Source organism: Adiantum capillus-veneris, chromosome 26, assembly GCF_014529385.1.
Source record: "Adiantum capillus-veneris isolate H3 chromosome 26, ASM1452938v2, whole genome shotgun sequence".
Lineage (NCBI taxonomy): Eukaryota > Viridiplantae > Streptophyta > Polypodiopsida > Polypodiales > Pteridaceae > Adiantum > Adiantum capillus-veneris.
Genome location: NC_140956.1, coordinates 91,457,505 through 91,477,722, shown reverse-complemented (window position 1 = coordinate 91,477,722; position 20,218 = coordinate 91,457,505). Strand labels below are relative to the sequence as shown.

At 43.9% G+C, this 20,218-nt stretch overlaps 1 protein-coding gene across 3 annotated transcripts in view; it reads left to right on the top strand.

The window, feature by feature from the left end:
• The first annotated feature begins 4,237 nt into the window (after positions 1-4,237).
• Positions 4,238-20,218, top strand: part of LOC147423814 (uncharacterized) — a 29,861-nt gene continuing 13,880 nt past the window's right edge. Inside the window, exons 1-2 of one of the 3 annotated variants that reach the window (XM_086501836.1) lie at positions 4,238-4,758; positions 4,846-4,991. In XM_086501836.1, the coding sequence (XP_086357962.1) occupies positions 4,963-4,991 (29 nt within the window). In that variant the 5' untranslated portion in view covers positions 4,238-4,758; positions 4,846-4,962. The remainder of the gene's footprint in view (positions 4,759-4,845; positions 4,992-20,218) is intronic. The other 2 variants (XM_086501835.1, XM_086501834.1) reach the window with 2 other exon arrangements.

The following is a 20,218-nucleotide window of genomic DNA, read 5'->3' as shown; positions in this document are numbered from 1 at the left end:
GTTCATCAATGCTAACCCCCGCATTCCATGGATATCCATTACAATTCCAAAAGCATATTTTCAATTGTAACTCGGTCTCATAGGTCACGCATCCCTATTTGCTTGAGGGACTTGCCTCCTCCTTGGACACATTTTCTTCATGAGAGATCTCCTTGTTTTTATTATTCTTTTCCTCACATGCCTTGCGATGCATATTTTGTTGCTTAATAGTGTGATCTTCACATACAAAAAAAATTGTATCCCTCAAATAGATCCAACTATTATCAAGGATAATCTTTCGCTTGGTCTCATCCGGCATGGTGCAGACAATTGGCCGTTCTCCCGAGCGAGGAGCTCCTTGCTTCCCCACTCTATGTGCTCCATAGACCATAACTCCGGACATACCAAAGTGGGTTTTGAAGAAATCTTCAATAACAATGGCAAGAGAAGGAGATGTCTCTAACTTCTCTTCGGGAATTCCAGGAATACAATGTTCTTGGAACGTCGCTCCCGTTCCTTCAACTCCTCCACATCCACATTCTCAACATTCTTTGTTTAAACCATAGCTTGCATAAGTGAGGAATTAGAAACCACATTGCTACCACATACATCAGCCCAAGACTTGTTTGTGCATACATTTTTCATGTCGCATGCATCCCGGCTCATAGTGTCAAATTTCTCCTCTTTTAATACATGGTCATGCTCTACTTTGCTCATCCGCTCCTTCAAAGCATTCAAGTCCACAAGAGAGCCTTTACATTTCTTGACTTCCTCTTCAAGTTGCATCAAACGTGTTGTTTGCATCTCAAGTGTCCTCTTGAGATTCTCATTCTCAACCACAAGTACCCTTAGTGTGCCATTCTCCATTGCAAGTGCTCGTAAGTCTTCGCCTTGTTTGTTTATGGTCTCTTGCAATGATACCAAGTACGCCATGATCATGATTTCCGATGTCGTTGGTTGGGTGGTTGTGTTGCTATTTCTACACTTAGGAGATTTTGGATCATTTTCCACAATGGTTGTGGACCTTGTTGAAGAAGAAGAACCCTTGCGAGTGCCGGAGGACATTGTATGTAAAATAAGAGATGAGACTCAATTTTCTTGAACCTGTTCACTTCGGAAATGCTGCTATAGAAACGCCTTCCATAACTCTGAAAATTTATGTCTTTACATCAATGCGTAGAGAGAGAGAGAGAGAACATTGCAGCACCTACTCCCTGTGTTTGGGAAAAATCATTTTTCCACACATACAAAGTTCCTTTCCTTGATTTTGTCAAGAGGAAATTTAAAAAATAAGGTTATTTTTCGGATTTTCACACCTTTTTCTCTATTTTTGGTCGAATTTCTCGTTTTTCCCTTGCCATCAACCAACATTTTTGGAATTGGAACTGCACGATATTAAGCTAAGACACATTTTTCACGAACACTGAAGACTACCAGAGCAACCTCTCTCTCTCTCTCTCTCTCTCTCTCTCTCTCTCTCTCTCTCTCTCTCTGGGATAGAGGGGGAGATCTGCGATGAGACGTGTCTATAACTTGGGCTCCAAGGCACGACACGACAACGCGGCGGATGCATGCTAAGAAGAAGGATTTGTACCAAGGCAATAGGATACATGTTGATATTCGTGGTAGTGGGTTGCTTTAAAAGAATACAATGTCTATAGTATATATAGGCAGGAAGGAATTCCAGCCCATCCCCCGACCACGTGTCGCAAGAAGCTTGATCCGGCACCGTTCCCTTCAGCCCCGACGACCTAGAGAGAGAGAGAGAGAGAGAGAGAGAGAGAGAGAGAGACAGTCATCTAGACAAAAGTCGCATGTGTATATAGGCATGAGAGAGAGAGAGGACGCCTACCAGCCCATCCTAGAGAGAGAGAGAGAGAGAGAGAGAGAGAGAGAGAGAGAGAGAGAGAGAGAGAGAGAGAGACGTGTGTCATGTGATGTACAGGTCGAGGCACAGAGAGATAAGAGAGTGGTTGGGGAACTTACCAAATTACGAGCGAGCGAGCGAGAGAGAGAGAGGGGGGGGGGGGGGGGGGGGGGGGAGGGAGGGAGGGAGAGAGTCGTGTGTTGCGTGGTGTGCAGGTCGAGGCACACACACACACACACATAGTGTGTGAGTGGCATACTGTACTTTAGAGAGAGAAGGAATTCTGAGGCAAGAGAGACAGAGAGAGTCCACATAGTCCTGCAAGAGGCAATGCCGCCGTCGAAGGGGGGGGGGGGGGGGGGGGGGGGGGAGGAGGGAGAGTCGTGTGTTGCGTGGTGTGCAAGTCAAGGCACACACACAAACACACACACATAGTGGGTGAGTGGCATACTGTACTTTAGAGAGAGAAGGCATTCTGAGGCGTGAGAGAGAGAGAGAGAGAGAGAGAGAGAGAGAGAGAGAGAGTCCACATAGTCCTGCAAGAGGCAATGCTGCCGCCGAAGGCGGCGCCGTTGTACTAGTGAATTGATAAAAGACCCGTCAATTAGGAAATCTCTCTCCCTATATGGGATGCCAATGTTAGGGTTGGTTCTTGTTAGACATTTACCCATTTCAAGGCATGTTTCTCTTTTCGTATAGGAAAAAATGTTAGATACTCTTTTAAAAATACATGATAATATTAAGAAAATAACAATGTCTTGGAAATTGAAGGGCAAGGGTGTCCCTGGTAAGTAGGAGTCCCCATGAGTTCAATCGTAAAAAATGTGTGTGTGTGTGTGTGTATGTGTGAATAATGTAGATAACAACCCCTTTATTTCCATACATGCCCTCAAAGCAAGACCGACCTAAATCGATATGCAGACATGCGAACCTTCTCCTTTTTCTCAGCCGCTTTAAAAAATAAAAACTTACACAAAATTCTAAAAGGTATCAATATTGATCTTGAAAAAAGACTCTTCGTAAAACAAATCAAATATATCATTAAAAATCAGATTTTTGTTAACCAAATTTATTCTATGTAGAATTGAAAGTTTTTTGTCTTTCCAGTGTACATTGTGAAAGGCTTTTAATTTCCCTCTCCATGTTAAATCTTACCCTTCACTTTTGCATTTTACATTAGATGTTTGATCAGGATTTTTGTGAAGTGAACAATGCATGACACATGGAGGCCTTCTTCTTGCTTGAAATTTGTAAGTTGCATTATATTAACATAATATGGCGGAAGGGGGAGCCCTTTACACGTATTGTAATCTGCGACATGAAGGCTAAAATCCAAAACTTAAAGAAGTCCCTGCACGCGATAGAGAGAGAGAGAGAGAGAGAGAGAGAGAGAGAGAGGCCACCCTCAACACTAAAGGGCACAAAAAATGGTATCGCCTCATGCACCCCCGCGAGTCGAACCTACGACCTCCCACACGCGAGGCTCATGCGCTATCCACTTCGCCCGCACGCACATTGTGACCATGGTAGGAGACTTAAGCATGATAAATAAACTCGCCCCCCATGCAGTTTTTGTCCAAGTTTACCTTTCGACGTCCGAGTTTACCTTTCGGCGTCCGAGTTTACTTTTCGGCGATCTAACAGTCCGCGATCTCTCGATGTCTGTGTTTCCACTCGCGCTCGTCGATCCCATGGCCGGAGCTTCATTTAATGCTCCGTGCCCTTTAGTGCTGAGGAGAGGCCGCCGAAGGCGGCTGGGCATACTAGTATAGTATAGATGTGATGGTGAGAGGTTTGCACGACTTTGCCAATCTCTCCTCTATGGCCCAGTGTTAGAAAAAAACCACGGTACAATGTATTTTAACCAGCTAAAATCATAAAATCCCGATAAGATTTTGAGCATGCCTTGAACAAAACCGGCAAATTTACATAAGTTTTAGTGGAAATACCGGCAAAAGCTTGAAATTTTGACCTAAAAACCGGTAGAATTTCAAGTTTGCTCTTATTATCTACTAGTAGGAAAAATGTATCTTTCTAGCCCTGCTATGGCCTACTCGAGGCCAAAAAAGATTGGCCCTGTTACCTAGAGTCTAGAACGTGCCAGTTTTATTATGTAAACACCGTTGGGAATTCCGTTGAAGGCTCAACTTGAAAGTTGAAGGTCTTTCTTTATGCGTCTCTCAAGGGCTCTTTGTGGGAGAAAAGACTTACTTTTTGTGAATGGGTTTGGGATGGGATGACCTCAGGAGTGAGCGAGTAACAGAAAGACCCATAATAAGTATTAAGCAGGGATTTGGGATGACATCAGGAGTGAGCAAGAGAAAGGACAGAGAAAAGCAAATCCATAAGGACATGAAATATCTTTCTTTAGTATACAATGCTGCTGCGGTGGCCCAGCGCTTCAATCTTCACCAGCTCCACCCGCGGCCTCCACGCCTTTTACATCACAAAGTCTGCTCTCTCTCTCTCTCTCTCTCTCTCTCAGACCAACACACACACACACACACACACACACAGTACACACACGCGCATGCACTCCCAAAATTTCGACACAGTAATCACTCCAACCTCATCGATCCATTCTGCTAATCACACAAAATCGCCCATAATTGGTCGGGCTAATTTCAGCCACAATTCGCCTGCAAAATAACCTCCCGTTCCTTAATTTCACCCGAATTACCCATTATCTGTAGCTGATCAGCACACTTTTAGATTTTCCAATCATATTGTACCTATCATAATTAGCATTAAGGGCCCTTAATACATGGATCCCTTCACTCAGCTTCAATTCTCTGCATTTGGTCGAGGCGCGGTCGAGGCGCGCTGCAATGGCAGCTGCTGACCAGCTTTGAGCTCCCATTCTCTGCTCATGAGCATAATATAGAAGCTCGGCAGCTCGTCCAACAAATGTGGTAATAGTTGTCTGATGCTCATAGGAAATTATAATCTCTTGCAATATTGAGAGCTACTATAACTCCTGACGTTGCAATTGTCTGCAGGCTTGCGTGGAGAAGACGAGACATGAACAAATTATTTGCAGGGCCGCCACACCCTCATCAGAAAATGATGATCAGCCAGGGACGATGCGAATTTTCTTGTGGAGATAATGTCGCTTAATGCAGCTGCTGCCTCTGGCATCACTAGGGTACATATTACATATTTCTTATATTGTCTTCACTCAACTTGAATTACAAAAAGGATTAATTAATACCACTGCTATATTGCTATGGATGAGCATTAAACAAACGGAAATCCTTTTGCTAAAATTTCTGTTTTTTGCCCTTTATATATATATATATATATATATACTCTATTTTTTGCTGGTTTGGGACTGGTTTTGTCCTTAATTTCTCTCCGCTCCTAATTAAGCAGCATTTTCCAGCTAAGTAGACACATATTTCCCCAACAGTGTTCAGAATCTCATGTGCTTGTTAAACGCTTGCACACACAAATAAAAATGTACTAATTTTACTTGGAAATGGGCTCCTCTTGCTCACAAACTTTTTCACACTTAGGCAAAGTTTACCCTGCCCTCCCCATCTCAACTCTGCCATAATTGACAGAGTTACTAGAACTCCACCATAATTGGCAGAGTTGCTAGACCTAAATATACCTCCTTCTTGAGCTGTCCATTCACAAAAGTTGGTCTCACAGCCATTTGAAGAACCAGCCAATTCTTAGTAATTGACCAAACCATTTAATAGTGTGTAAAAAGTGTTTATGCAAGCTGTTGGGTCCAAAGGTTTCAATAACATTAAAACCCTTAACTTGTGAAAAGCCTTCTAAGTTTTTTGCCTTTCTTGGAAAAAAAGCCTTAGAGGAGAGTTAGGCTAGGGATACTTTCAATGTTTTAAGTGATGATGTTTTTTCAGTTTTAAAATAGTAAATAGATTTTTTATATTTCACCTTTCATTCCACATGACATGTCTTTACTTTTGTAAATTGTTGCTTTCTATTGTTTTATTTTAGAAAATTAAAGTGAAGCTTCACCTTGCGTAATTCTTGTAAAAATTTATATCGATACACACATATTGAAGAGTTCTTTTTGTTTCACATTTCATTTCACAATCTTACATGGCTTGACTTTTTTGGCATTCTATACATTAATTCTAGTCAATATTCAAAAAAGTCTCTTTTATTAAGCAACGGGCATTCTTCTCACAAGAAGCGAACCAAAAATATTATCATAAATTTATAAGATTTTAAAACTATTTTCTCACATATTTCATCGTTTTTCTTTCCTTTATCATGGTTTGCAACCGGCTAGTTTTGATTTTCAACCGGCTCAAGGCTAAGCTAAGGCAATCCTTTTTCGAACACTGATTCTAGTTAAACTCAACCTAATGGCTTTGTCACTTTCTTAATTTTTTAGAAAGCCACCGTGACCTTTCACTTATTTACCTTGCTTTGTGGTTTTCCAAGAAACAATCTATATGATAAATAACAACTTTCCTAAGTAGAAGTCGACAACAATGCAAATTAAGCAATGGAGGTAATTAAAAATTTTGATTTCGAACTTTGTATAATATGATGGCGTTGTACACCAATGCGCTGTGAACATTGAGCATGGATAGTGACTTACACAACTCAAGCTAATAATGCATACAAGTAGTAGGGGTTGAATATCCATAACAAAGTACGCTTTGGCTTATGGAAATTTTCTCTATTTATACTATCGAGAAAGGGTCGTATACAACACAGATGGTTTGGGTGTCCTTGACTTGTATGTACCACACGTCGCCATTGGCCATGATCACCGTCCACACTAGATAGCACTGATCGAAGAATATACATGATATAGTATCAAAGTAAACATTCCAAAAAAATTCCGTATAAATTTTTCTCGAGGGCATTATCCATGAAGTCGAGCCGGAGGCCAAATCTAGCGAGGATTACTTTCGATTCCTTGGATCCTAAAGGTGGGCTTATGATTGGGTCGCTATCATGAATCATCACAAATACAATCATTTCAGTTTTTAAGTCACAAATCCCACCACTGAATATGTATAAATGGATTCTCCTCATAACCGGGGACCTACCATCAATCAAGATGAAATACATGCTCAGAGGTGGCATTGAGTATATGCTAATATCCCCCCTATGATGTTCCTGGCATTGAGTATATACTAATATCCCCCCTATGATGTTCTTGGGAAGATTAATGGGAAGATTAATCAGGATGAACTAGGTTGGCCAAGGGCCAACTCTAAGTCAAAAACGATTTTAAAGTAGTTGGTCCTTCCCAAGAGCTTTGGGACAGATTCATATACACAAGTGTCTTCATTAGGAAAATACTCCACCTTCACAATGGAACCCTCAATATTGTCTCTGAACAAATGTTATTGAATCTCAATATGTATGGAAAACATGGTTGTTATGAGCATGCAACGTTTGTTGTCACAATGAAGTGTTGTTTTTGGTTTCACTTGAATGCCCAAATTTGCAAGAATTCTCTTGAGGAAACACCTCCCCCCCCCCCCTCCCCTTTTGTACATTCGTGTGCCCTCAGGGTTTCACCGTTCAGTACCCCTCTATATACCATGCATTCATGGGGTATTAAAAAAACCCCTCTTTTAACATGTCTGAATGAATAAAATGACTCTTTATTTTAGATTTTTTTTTCAAAATTATATATAAAAAACCCTTATTTTAATGTATCTCTGTTAAATTGCCTAATTTTTTTGCATTCTAAAACCCCTTCTATTGAACTCACGTTATACATTAACATGATTACATAGTGCACCCCTCGAGCATGTGCCACTATATGCTAATATAGAGTGAATACCCTAAGAGCCTTTAGGATTTTTGTTTCATAATTTTCCTAACAAATGGAAATGCCATTTGAAGTTTTCTATACAATTTCCAAGCAATATTATAAATTCGTAAAGTCTCTCATCTCAAATTCTGAGCTTAACTCTTGCCAATAATTTGATAACCAATGGATGCTTTATGATCACCTATGAACATCAAGCCATGTACATACAAGATAACAATGACATACATCCCATTCTCTTTTAGCACATATAAAATATACATTGAAATCACTTCTTCCGAAACCAAAACCTTTTAAATATATATATATATATATTCTTTTGTACCATGACTTGGGTGTCTATTTTCAATGTGCAAACCTAATTTTTTGAATGCTCAGCAGCTCAACCCCTAGTGGATTAGTTACATAAGCCTTCTTGTCCAGCTATCTATTCAAAAAAGTTGCTTTCACATCCTTTTGAAACATTGGCAATTCAAAGTAGTAGCCTAAGCAAGTACTTTGCAAGTACTAGTCATAGAAGCTATTGCACAAAGATTTCACAAATATCAAAACCTTAGAGTGAAACATCTTGTAAGTTGTGCTACTAATCTTTCTTTGTATGTTTGCAATGATCCATCACCCAGGGTGAAGTTGTCACACGCTTTACAATTGTAGATACTATTTGTAGTTATAGCCAATTATGACCACATTGGTCTTTAAGTGGGAGATTGTTCGGGTAAATGCCTTAATAACCACCCATCCCTTGACTAACCCTACATCGTTAATAATAATATTTATCCTTCCAGTATGTAATTTAAAGGAACTACACACACATTCTCCTTCACTAAGTGCAGTTCCTATGTATCATGTCTCTCTTTGCTTCCATGCTCACCACATGCAAATATCGCATGCTCTACACACCTTCAAGAATCACACACACCATGTTACCAACTCTTAATTGCTTGTGATTTGAATACTAGTGTGAATAAATATGACCTATGATACTCAAAATACTTTGTCAACATAGGGACTTTGAATAAAGTCATATGATATGGACCCTTACAATAGCCTACATGTAAAAACCTAAGGCTAAAGAGTGACAACCAATTAAGAGCTAAGTCTAAGTCTCAAGGAAAAGATCACTCTATGCCGAGTGACACACCATAACATAAGAGACTTATTGACCCTATTCACCTATGGGAGAATGGTGTATTCTCGACTAGGAATGTGTGCACACTTTAATGGGAAGAAGAGGTATATTCTCTTAGAAGCAAGAAACTTTATGGATGGATGGTGACATATGCCAATTCAATAATAGTGAATGTTTTCAGTGAGCATTCTTTAATCTCTATAGATCTCACCTGACCAATGGTTTAAAGATCTTCATCTATAGTGCTTTTCAGTACATCTTCCACACAGGAGAGATGCCTGACAGCATGAGTGAGGGCTTGATTTACCTCATTCCCAAGGAGGGTGGCTCCTTGGATGAGATTTGACAGTGGCGACCCATCACCATCCTCAACTCATCCTACAAAATTCTTGTCAAGGCTCTGAGTTTGAGGATTCAACCACTTCTAGAGAGCATTATACATGGGACACAGAAAAGTTTTGACAAGGAGCGTAATATCCTTGACAACATCTTTACTTTTTGGGAGGCTTATGTCCTTGTGCGGCTCTGTGGTAAGGATCTGGTGATACTTCTTCTCAATTTTGAGAAGGCCTACGATAGAGTTGAGTGGGAATTTTGGGAGGGCACTCTACGCTTGGATCAGAGGTGTGGCAGATCTGTACAGACGGCACACATCCAAGTACTTTTGTCAGGAGGTAGAGGTGATCGTTTCATGCTCACACGTTCGGTCAGACAGGGCTGCCCTCTTTCCCCCTTCCTCTTCCTGTTCTATGTTGAGGCGATGAGCAAGTTTTTAGTCTCACAGCAGGTTGGTTTACATGGCTTAGCGCTCCGTATTCGGAGAGATGAGCTATTCGATGCCGAGTTTGCATAGGAGTCAGCCTTGTACTTGGATGTCCATGAGGCCAACCTTCACAGGTATGAGCAAGCTCTTGAGACATTTTGTTGTGCATCAGGCACACTGATCAACTGGAGAAAGGCAATGGCTTTCTCGGTTCGTAGTGCTTCTACACCAGATTGGGATGCTAGGTGTGGGTTTTAGATGGATTTCCCCAAGGACTGCAGTTCGATACTTGGGCTGTCAGGTTGGCTTGGACTTGTCTCCCAAGCAGTAGATTGCTCCCGTCCTCTTGTCCATCAAGAGGAAGCTGTTACATTGGAGCTCCGCACAACTTTCTCTGGCAGGTAGAGTTGTAGGGGCCAACCAAGTGTTGTTGGCTACTATGTGGTACATCACTTCTTGTTGGATCTTTTCGAGTTCTTGCATCAACCAGGTAGAGAGGCTGATCGGGAACTTCCTTTGGTCAGGGCGTGACACTCAGATAGCCCGGGCCAAAGTGGCATGGCAGGTCATCATTCTTCCTTGTTCTTAGGGACGGTTTTGGATCATAGACCCAGCAGAGTAGAGCAGAGCAGAGCCCTTCTAGGGAATCTTATTGTCAGAGGACTTCTTCCAAGAGAGGAGCCTTGGAAGGAGTTCTTGCGTCAGCGGCTTAGTGCTAGAAATGCCTCAGGTTGGAGGCCCCTAGCTACCTTCGACAAGATGGATTTTCACAGAGATGAGCAGAGTTGGCTTGAGCAGGAGACTAGAGGATTGCTTCGCTATATGAGTCTGCTCCAATCCTGGGAGTAGCTCCGAATAGGCCTGGAGCAACGTCAGGCTACTTGCATGGAGAAGCGCCCGAGAAATCCCCTTGTTTGGAACCCCATGGTTAGCACTCAGAGAGGCCACTTGGTTGGTAGTAGGCCTCATGTTTCTTGGGGTCTCATGGTAGAGGGTTCAGTACGCACTTTAGGTGACTGGCTACAGTTCTCAGGCTTGTTAGAGGAGCTTCATGTCTTTCAGCTACTACAGGGCATGAGAGGGTTGTAGAGCATGTGTGAGGACATCCCAGAGGCAGTACTAGCTGTGTGGCTCACACCTCTCGAGTCAGCAGCACCCAGATGAATGGGAGCCTTCACGCGACTCGATGTTCTCATCTTAGTTCGGGCTTGCTCAAAGATTGTACCCTCCCTGTTTTTCGAGCTACAGGGTGAGAGACGCTTACATCAAGTTTCAGTAGAGGCCCCACAGGTGGCAGAGTGCTATTTTCAGAGGATCTGAGTGGTGGGCATCTGAGCGCCGGGCCTCTGGATGTGGGAGGTGTAAAAGAGAGAGAACAAGAACAACAGATGTAACTGAATCTGGAAATCACCGTAATCATCAATTAATTGAATACAACCTAATTCTTAGCCAAGGCAGGCTGTTAACAGCATCGTCACTTGGATCATCTGCTAACTAGGAGTTTAAGTTCCCGCTTTACAGAATTAACCGGGCCGTTAACGACACTGGCTTAACAGATTGATTAATCAACCTTCAGACTGATGACGGTGATGTAAACTTTTGTCTGTCACTTTATCTATTTCATCTACATTCAAGATTCTGCAAACATCATTTAAGTTCACTATGTCGATCATCGTGCTTCAATTATTGCCGACTGTCCTGTAGCTTCCTGCTCTGTGTGCTTTGCATTGGCTTAATTATTGCTCACAAATTTCATCGTCTCCTCTAAACAACTTACTTTGATTGTCGTCAGGCTTTGTATGCCTTGGTAATTTCTCTTTTCCAGTTCGACCTTTTTCTTCTTGCTTTGATTGGAGATCAAGAGAGAGAAAGCACGCCTTGATTACCTCCTCGCCTCACCTTGCTTGAGCCCTGGATCGAGAGAGAGGGAGAGCTCCTTCGACATCTTTTGTTGATGCCCTCTTCCCCTCGCTCGCATGCTATATCCCTTGATTTTCTTACCTCCTCTTCAAGCTCGAGAGGGAGAGCTCGCCCTTGCTTGTCTTGGATTGTCGAGCAAGAGAGAGAGAGAGTTTTCCCTTTGCTTTGGTTGGATTGGAGATCGATAGTGAGAGCTCGCCTCACCTTGCTTGTTGGGAGATCAAGAGAGAGATCCCTGCTTGTTGGGAGATCAAGAGAGAGGGCCCTGCTTGCCGCTTTTCTCCCCTCTTCCCTTCTACGAACAACAAAAACCCGCATGCCCCTCTTTTTCTTCTCTATCTTCTTATTTTTTCCTTGCCCATCAGTCACGGCGCCGTGACTGACGTGTGGGAATCCAGGTAATGACGTGGCAGGCTATTTTCGACCAGCATGGAAATCGATGGGAGTGGCTCCGCAACTGGTCGCCATGGGCTGCTGATTTTTTTTCGTTTCATGGTCGACGGCGTCCGAGCCTTCCAGACCCCAGCGCGTTCGCTTCTTCTCCTGCACAGTCTCTCGCTGCTGGCTGCTCGACGCCTTCCCTATTTCTCTTTTATTTATTTATTTATTTATTTATTTATTTTTACACTTACTCACGGTAGGGCTCCTAGTGGGCGGCCCTTTGCTCATTGGGCGGGCGGCCTCCAACCATACCCACTTGGGTTTAATGTGGGTGGCACTTGGCCCTTGTTGGGCACCACATTTTGCATACATGCCGACCTAGGTATTGCCAAGCATTGGACGGCCACATTGGGTGGGCAATCATTGGCCATTTGATTGTCTTGGGCCGCCATTGGGCGGCCCAATGAAGGGCATCACATTTTTCATGCATATCGGCACTGCCTTGTTGGTTATAGCCCGCAATCAATGCATTCCGAGAGGTCACATTCGAACATGAAGCTCTTCAAGCACTTTTTATACTTAATGAGACGTACACCACATTTGATGTACATGTAGCTGCTATCAATTTTGGACAAGATTCTCCTCGAGTCACTTACTTTGCTGCACTCCAAATCCCGAGCGAGAGCCAAAATCTCCCAGATGGCACTCCGTACGAGCCGACCGGAGTGGTACGAAACCGGGCCCCGGTGAATCTTTATCAGCCAATATCTTGGCGATCGGAACTCCAATCACCAAATCTGAAAAGACCGACGCGCTCCAAAAGTAGAGCACTTCAGGACCATGCATTCATTTCATCTCTGTCACCTTAGCTGTAGTTGCCCAATCCGGTACGGATCTGCAATCGATTTAAACTTCAAAGTGCCATAACTTCTTCATCGTAGCTCCAATCGACGAGCCGTAAAGACAGGCTGGTAGAGCACTTCAAGCACTACAATTCTAAGTCATAATCTTCCATCTATGATCACTTCAATCATAGCCCTTTTTGGCATCATTAAGGCATCAGTTGGCCCTTTTAAACCGCATCTGGCATACATTAATCATTAGACTTGGCCTGTTAACAAGCCCTGATCACTGACCATTTAATGTGTAGGCTTCAAAGAAGCTTAGCTTGCATTTCTCTGCTCTTTTTATCTACATGGCAGCGGAGCTGCACGACATTCTCCCCCTCTGAACCTGCACAACCTCCGGTCTGTGCTTCTTGAATCTACTCCTTCACATCTGAACTCACTAACTGCTCAAAATATTTGATTATCAGTTCTTCTGGTATCCCTCTTACCTTGGTCTCCAGCTCGTAGCACTCTAGGTAGCCCTCTGGATCGTATCCATCAAAGAGTCATCTCTCGTCGTATACTGCATCTAATGCTGCATCCAAAGCTTCATCCATTCGATTTTTCTTCTTTACAGTCTCTATTTCAAGCAGAGATCCTTGAACCAATTAAAGCATCTTTGCAAAATCTGGAACTATTGACTTATCATCAAAACCGTTCGCACTTAATTCTGCAATCATCTTCATCATCTGCTCTAAATTCTCCATCTTTACCTCCCACCCCGGCTCGTTTCGCGTTGGGTTCACCAAAGATGTCGGGGGATATGTGTTCGCTACGTGAGCCGGGCAGGTGTCGGGCCTCTGGTTGTGGGAGTTGTGAAAGAGAGAGAACAAGAACAACATATGTAACTGAATCTGGAAATCACCGTAATCATCAATTAATTGAATACAACCTAATTCTTAGCCAAGGTAGGCTGTTAACAGCACCGTCACTTGGAGCACCGTCACTTGGATCATCTGCTAACTAGGAGTTTAAGTTCCCGCTTTACAGAATTAACCGGGCCGTTAACGACACTGGCTTAACAGATTGATTAATCAACCTTCAGACTGATGACGGTGATGTAAACTTTTGTCTGTCACTTTATCTATTTCATCTACATTCAAGATTCTGCAAACATCATTTAAGTTCACTATGTCGATCATCGTGCTTCAATTATTGCCGACTGTCCTGTAGCTTCCTGCTCTGTGTGCTTTGCATTGGCTTAATTTTTGCTCACAAATTTCATCGTCTCCTCTAAACAACTTACTTTGATTGTCGTCAGGCTTTGTATGCCTTGGTAATTTCTCTTTTCCAGTTCGACCTTTTTCTTCTTGCTTTGATTGGAGATCAAGAGAGAGAAAGCACGCCTTGATTACCTCCTCGCCTCACCTTGCTTGAGCCCGGGATCGAGAGAGAGGGAGAGCTCCTTCGACATCTTTCGTTGATGCCCTCTTCCCCTCGCTCGCATGCTATATCCCTTGCTTTGCTTACCTCCTCTTCAAGCTCGAGAGAGAGAGCTCGCCCTTGCTTGTCTTGGATTGTCGAGCAAGAGAGAGAGAGAGAGTTTTCCCTTTGCTTTGGTTGGATTGGAGATTGATAGTGAGAGCTCGCCTCACCTTGCTTGTTGGGAGATCAAGAGAGAGATCCCTGCTTGTTGGGAGATCAAGAGAGAGGGCCCTGCTTGCCGCTTTGCTCCCCTCTTCCCTTCTACGAACAACAACAACCCGCATGCCCCTCTTTTTCTTCTCTATCTTCTTATTTTTGCCTTGCCCATTAGTCACGGCGCCGTGACTGACGTGGCGCGGGAATCCAGGTAATGACGTGGTAGGCTATTTTCGACCAGCATGGAAATCGATGGGAGTGGCTCCACAACTGGTCGCCATAGGCTGCTGATTCATTTTTGTTTCATGGTCGACGGCGTCCAAGCCTTCCAGACCCCAGCGCGTTCGCTTCTTCTCCTGCACAATCTCTCGCTGCTGGCTGCTCGACGCCTTCCCTATTTCTCTTTTATTTATTTATTTATTTATTTTTACACTTACTCACCGAAGGGCTCCTAATGGGCGGCCCTTTGCTCATTGGGCGGGCGGCCTCCAACCATACCCACTTGGGTTTAATGTGGGTGGCACTTGGCCCTTGTTGGGCACCACATTTTGCATACATGCCGACCTAGGTATTGCCAAGCATTGGACAGCCACATTGGGCAGGCAATCATTGGCCATTTGATTGTCTTGGGCGGCCATTGGGCGGCCCAATGAAGGGCATCACATTTGTCATGCATATCGGCACTGCCTTGTTGGTTATAGCCCGCAATCAATGCATTCCGAGAGGTCACATTCGAACATGAAGCTCTTCAAGCACTTTTTATACTTAATGAGACGTAAACCACATTTGATGTACATGTAGCTGCTATCAATTTTGGACAAGATTCTCCTCGAGTCACTTACTTTGCTGCACTCCAAATCCCGAGCGAGAGCCAAAATCTCCCAGATGGCACTCCGTACGAGCCGACCGGAGTGGTACGAAACCGAGCCCCGATGAATCTTTATCGGCCAATATCTTGGCGACCGGAACTCCAATCACCAATCTGAAAAGACCGACGCGCTCCAAAAGTAGAGCACTTTAGGACCATGCATTCATTTCATCTCTGTCACCTTAGCTGCAGTTGCCCAATCCGGTACGGATCTGCAATCGATTTAAACTTCAAAGTGCCATAACTGCTTCATCGTAGCTCCAATCGATGAGCCGTAAAGACAGGCTGGTAGAGCACTTCAAGCACTGCAATTCTAAGTCATAATCTTCCATCTATGCTCACTTCAATCATAGCCCTTTTTGGCATCATTAAGGCATCAGTTGGCCCTTTTAAACCGCATCTGGCATACATTAATCATTAGACTTGGCCTGTTAACAAGCCCTGATCACTGACCATTTAATGTGTAGGCTTCAAAGAAGCTTAGCTTGCATTTCTCTGCTCTTTTTCTCTACATGGCAGTGGAGCTGCACGACAGCGGGAGGACTTGTTGCATAGATCCTGACCGAGGAACTCTTAAGACTAGCCACTGGAGACTGTGGGCTTGGGAGATCTATCCTTTGGCACGAGTGCAGTGGGATCATGGAGAGTGGTTTTCGAGGGACCCTTTCTCCTCAACAGATCATCCAGGTGGCCCTTTCTTTCAGTACACTATTCGGTTGGGACGCCATATATTGACTGCACGGAGAGAGGCTCGTCCTACTACAGCACCTCATTGGCAGGAGGAGGGTCTCACAACTGAGTCCTTGTCAACTTTTTGGGAGAGGTTGTAAAACTCCAGTCAGTTGAGGTGAGTCACTTTGTTCCTGTGGAGCTGGTTGCACATTGAGCTACAGCAGTTGGGAGCTGGCTTGTACATAATGGTCTCTCAGCAGCATGTGCAACTTCTGACCATCTTGTGGAGAGTCAGCGTCACTATCTTTGGTACTGTCCTTTGGCACAATAGGTTTGGCTGCGTGTTCTTCGGCTTATGCTAGCTCTTTCCACAGCTCGTTAGTACACTTGGGGGGAAACTTCTTGGTCCACTCTCACGGGCCTGGCACTTCAAATAGAGCTATCCTCCACCAGCAAGATGATAGTGAAACCGGCCTGTTCAATCCAAAAAGGGCGGTAGACTTTACTTCAAACCTTGATTTAGCTTTCACCCATTATTAGTCGTCTATTTTACGTGTACTTTCAAGACACAACAAAGGGGAGAGGGATACAGGCTGCTAGATTGCACCTGTATGAGTAGACCGACACCAGATTGGCCCCTAACTTCGGCGCCCCTTTCGGTATTTCTTTATTGTTCAAAAGAGGGAATAAACGTTGTGGTTCCCTACAAGCTGCCCCGCACAAACTCGGCTGAATTTCCACTGTTCCAGTCCGATTTCGGCAGCATAACTGTACTAGAACCCTTCACAGTCAGTATTCCCACGCATTGACTGACTTTCCCGACGCATACGGGCACTTTGCAAAACCTGGTGAGAATCTGCAGCACGCTGAATTCTCTGTTTTCAGCCCTGAAATTGCGCCAAATCACCTGTACAGCGGTCCCCTTGCGTCCCCGAACCTCTTGGGGGTATTAGGGTCCGTTTAGGGCCAAAACCCTAAACCTGCAAAAATACACAGCAGGTTGTAATTCACTGTTTCGGGCTCCGTTTTGCGTGCCGGTCGCATCCGTAGCAAGTCCTCGAGTAGGGCTACTTGCCCTTTGAATCGGACGAGATTTCTGGCGTGAAACCTCTCCGAATTTACCTGTACCTGCGGGGGGATTAGCTGCTAGCTAATCCAGTACCTGTGCAAGAGGCTCTTGCCTCGGCAATCGCGCATGAACCCACACAACTGTACATTGGTCAAATGAAGAGCCCACAAGAGGGGCATAACATACTGCCAAAGGGGAGAGAGAGGGCAGTGCGTAGCGTGCAGGGCATCACTCTTGGCACCGCACTGTGCATAAGAGGGAAAGCAAGCACTCCATAGCTCTTAACCTGTGACAAAACTGAAAATGAGGCTCTCCCCTCTTCAAATTCAGCGCCACTTCTTGTTGCATGAGGCAAGTGCACCAGAATGTGCCACTTGGCACATTTACAAGGATTTTCCCGTTTCGGGGTTGCCGCCTAAAAATATCCCAACCGGTTGCCCAGTTGACTTCACGGCAGAGTAAGAAAATGTTCCCCTTGTCATTCCGGAGGTAATGACGTCAACACATTTTCAGGTCCCAAAATAGCAGTTCCCTAAATTTTAGGAGATGTTGCCATTGTATCTTTCTAGGTCATCCGACCCTCTTTGTACACTGCGGCCACATCCAGAACTGAAATGTAGCCTTTGTAGCAAAGGATTCCACTTTGGATAGTCAATGACCCCACTTGGCTAACCATAGTCCTTGTCCAACCTTAGTGCTCTCTTGCCCTCAGGCCTGGACTCCCTCTGGACAGTTCCACACTAGCTATGCAATGCAGGGCAGTTAGATTTCCCAAGGGGTGTTTCCAAAAAGTGAAAGTAAATAGATAATAAGAAAGAAATCAACAAAAAGGATAGATAGTAGTCACACGCTGGTGACATACCCCCCTCTTGAAATCTCAAACGTCCTCATTTGCATCTATGTCGTACATGCGTACTGTCAACACTGATGTATTCAACACCTGTCGACACATATACGACACATACATGCTCATTGTCAACCCTGGTGTACTCAACACCTCGTCGACTCATGTATTGCCTGCGTGTGAACCCTGTCCCAATGACATAGTGGTAGCTGCACACTCTGCCATTGCTTTGAGTCACTAACTTTCCAATGACAAAATGGTAGCTGCACATTTTGCCACTGTCTTATAGTACACGTTGGATCCCGTAACACTTTCGAGCATACCCAAACCGACAGTTTAAGAATACAGTTACACATGTACTCTTCAATAGAAGCAACTATTGTATCCTTGACAATCTGACAAGAAATACTCACTTCTATAGCACTAACCAAACTTTTGGACATTCCATAAGAGCAATTGCCAAACTGATAATCTGTACAGCTCTAACATTCATGTAACAGGTATTTCATTTGTGCTCACTTTAAATACCATGTACATCATTTGTTTCAGAAGCCATTGTGACACTGACAATCCATTTAGCTTTGAAACTCAAGGGGTCAAGGTAGGTTGCAAATCGAAGGCTTCAAGGTAAAGTGATAACACAGTTGGTGACTCTGCAAGTTCACCTTCTTCCATCCACTTAGCATCCATTGGTGGATAGTTTCTGAACTTTACCAAGTAACGCCTAGCAACCTTGCCTTTCACTTTCCTTTCTTTGTGTGCCAAAATCTGTTCAGGGACCAAGATCTCGTCAAGTTCCTCGACTTCCGGCTGATCTTCAGCTGGCATATCTTCTGGCACATCACCCACATAGGGTCTGAGAAGACTCACATGAAATGCATTGTGAATCTTCCAACTGTCAGGCAATTTCAGCCTATATGCGACATCACTGATTATGTCGCACACTTGAAAAGGCCCATAGTAATGCATGCTGAGCTTTGGAAACAGTCTTTCCTTGCCCTTCATCTTCTTTAACCTTGCCTTTTCAAAGCGTAAAAGCACCCAATCACCAAGTGAATATACCACTTCACGACGGTGACGATCAGCTGCTTTCTTTTGCTTTGCCTGAGTCCTTTCTAAGGCCATTTTGACCTTCTTGTACATTTCATCCATGTCCTGAACATACTTATCTGCTTCAAATATCTTGTCCTTTGTATGCAGTATGGGAGGAACTTTCTTGCCACCTTCAACTATCTCAAAGGGTGCCTTGCCAGTTGATGAATGCACTGTATTATTGTATGCATACTCCACCAATGGCAAATACTGCTCCCACTTTCCTTTATGCTCTGACACATAGCACTTCAGCAGATCTAGGACAGTAGAATTTGCCTCTTCTGACTGCCCATCTGTTTGAGGATGAAATGACGAAGAGAATTTGAGCGTGGTGCCCATATTCTCAAACAAACCTCTCCAGAACAAACTTGTCATGCGTGGATCACGGTCGCTAACAATCGACTATGGCATGCCATGATACTTGAAAATATTGCTCATAAACAAGCGTGCCATCTGATCTGGCTTTATCTTCTTCCTGACAGGAATAAAATGAGCCTGTTTGCTGAATCTGCAAATAATGGTCCAAATATCATCGTTTCCTGTCTGCGTTCTCGGAAGATCAAAGATAAAATCCATAGCAATACTTTCCCATGGTTTATCTGGAATAGGTAGTGGTTGCAATAACCCTGGTGCCTTTTGCCTGTCAAACTTGACCTTTTGGCATATTAGGCATGCTCGCACAAAGGCATCCACATCCCTTCTCAATGTAGGCCAATAGAAGAATGTCTCAACTGCTTTAACTGTAGCATCGATACCACGATGCCTTGCATATGGTGGGACATGACTCTCTTCCATAACTTTGCGTCGCAATGGATTTGTGACACACAATCTGCCATGCATCATCATGAACCCGTCTTTAAGAAGATAGTGTTCATGACGTTGTCCTTGCATTAGCTGCTCGAAGACCCTTGCAAAATCTTCATCATTTTCATACTGTTCTCTCATATCATCAAGTTCATGATGATAAGGAATCGACACAGCTGAAATTTGTGGCTTCCTTGACAAGGCATCAGCCACAACGTTCTTCTTGCCTTCCAAATGCACAATCTGAAAATGGAACATGGACAAGATATTTGCCCATCGCATATGCTTCTCAGATAACTTTGTCTGTGTCAAGAAGTATCGCAAGGTCTGATGGTCCGTTTGGACAACAAAGTCTACACCTAGCAGGTAGTGTTTCCAACTTAAGAGCGCATGAATCACAGCCAGTAACTCTTTCTCATAGACCTGCATGGTCATCTCTGGCCCTTGCAAAATTCTGCTCTCATAGGCTACTACCCTGCCATCTTGCATTAGCACTGCACCAATGCTACTACCACAGGCGTCACATTGGACCACAAATGACTTCCTAAGATCTGGCAACACAATGACTGGATCTGAAGTCATCTTTTCC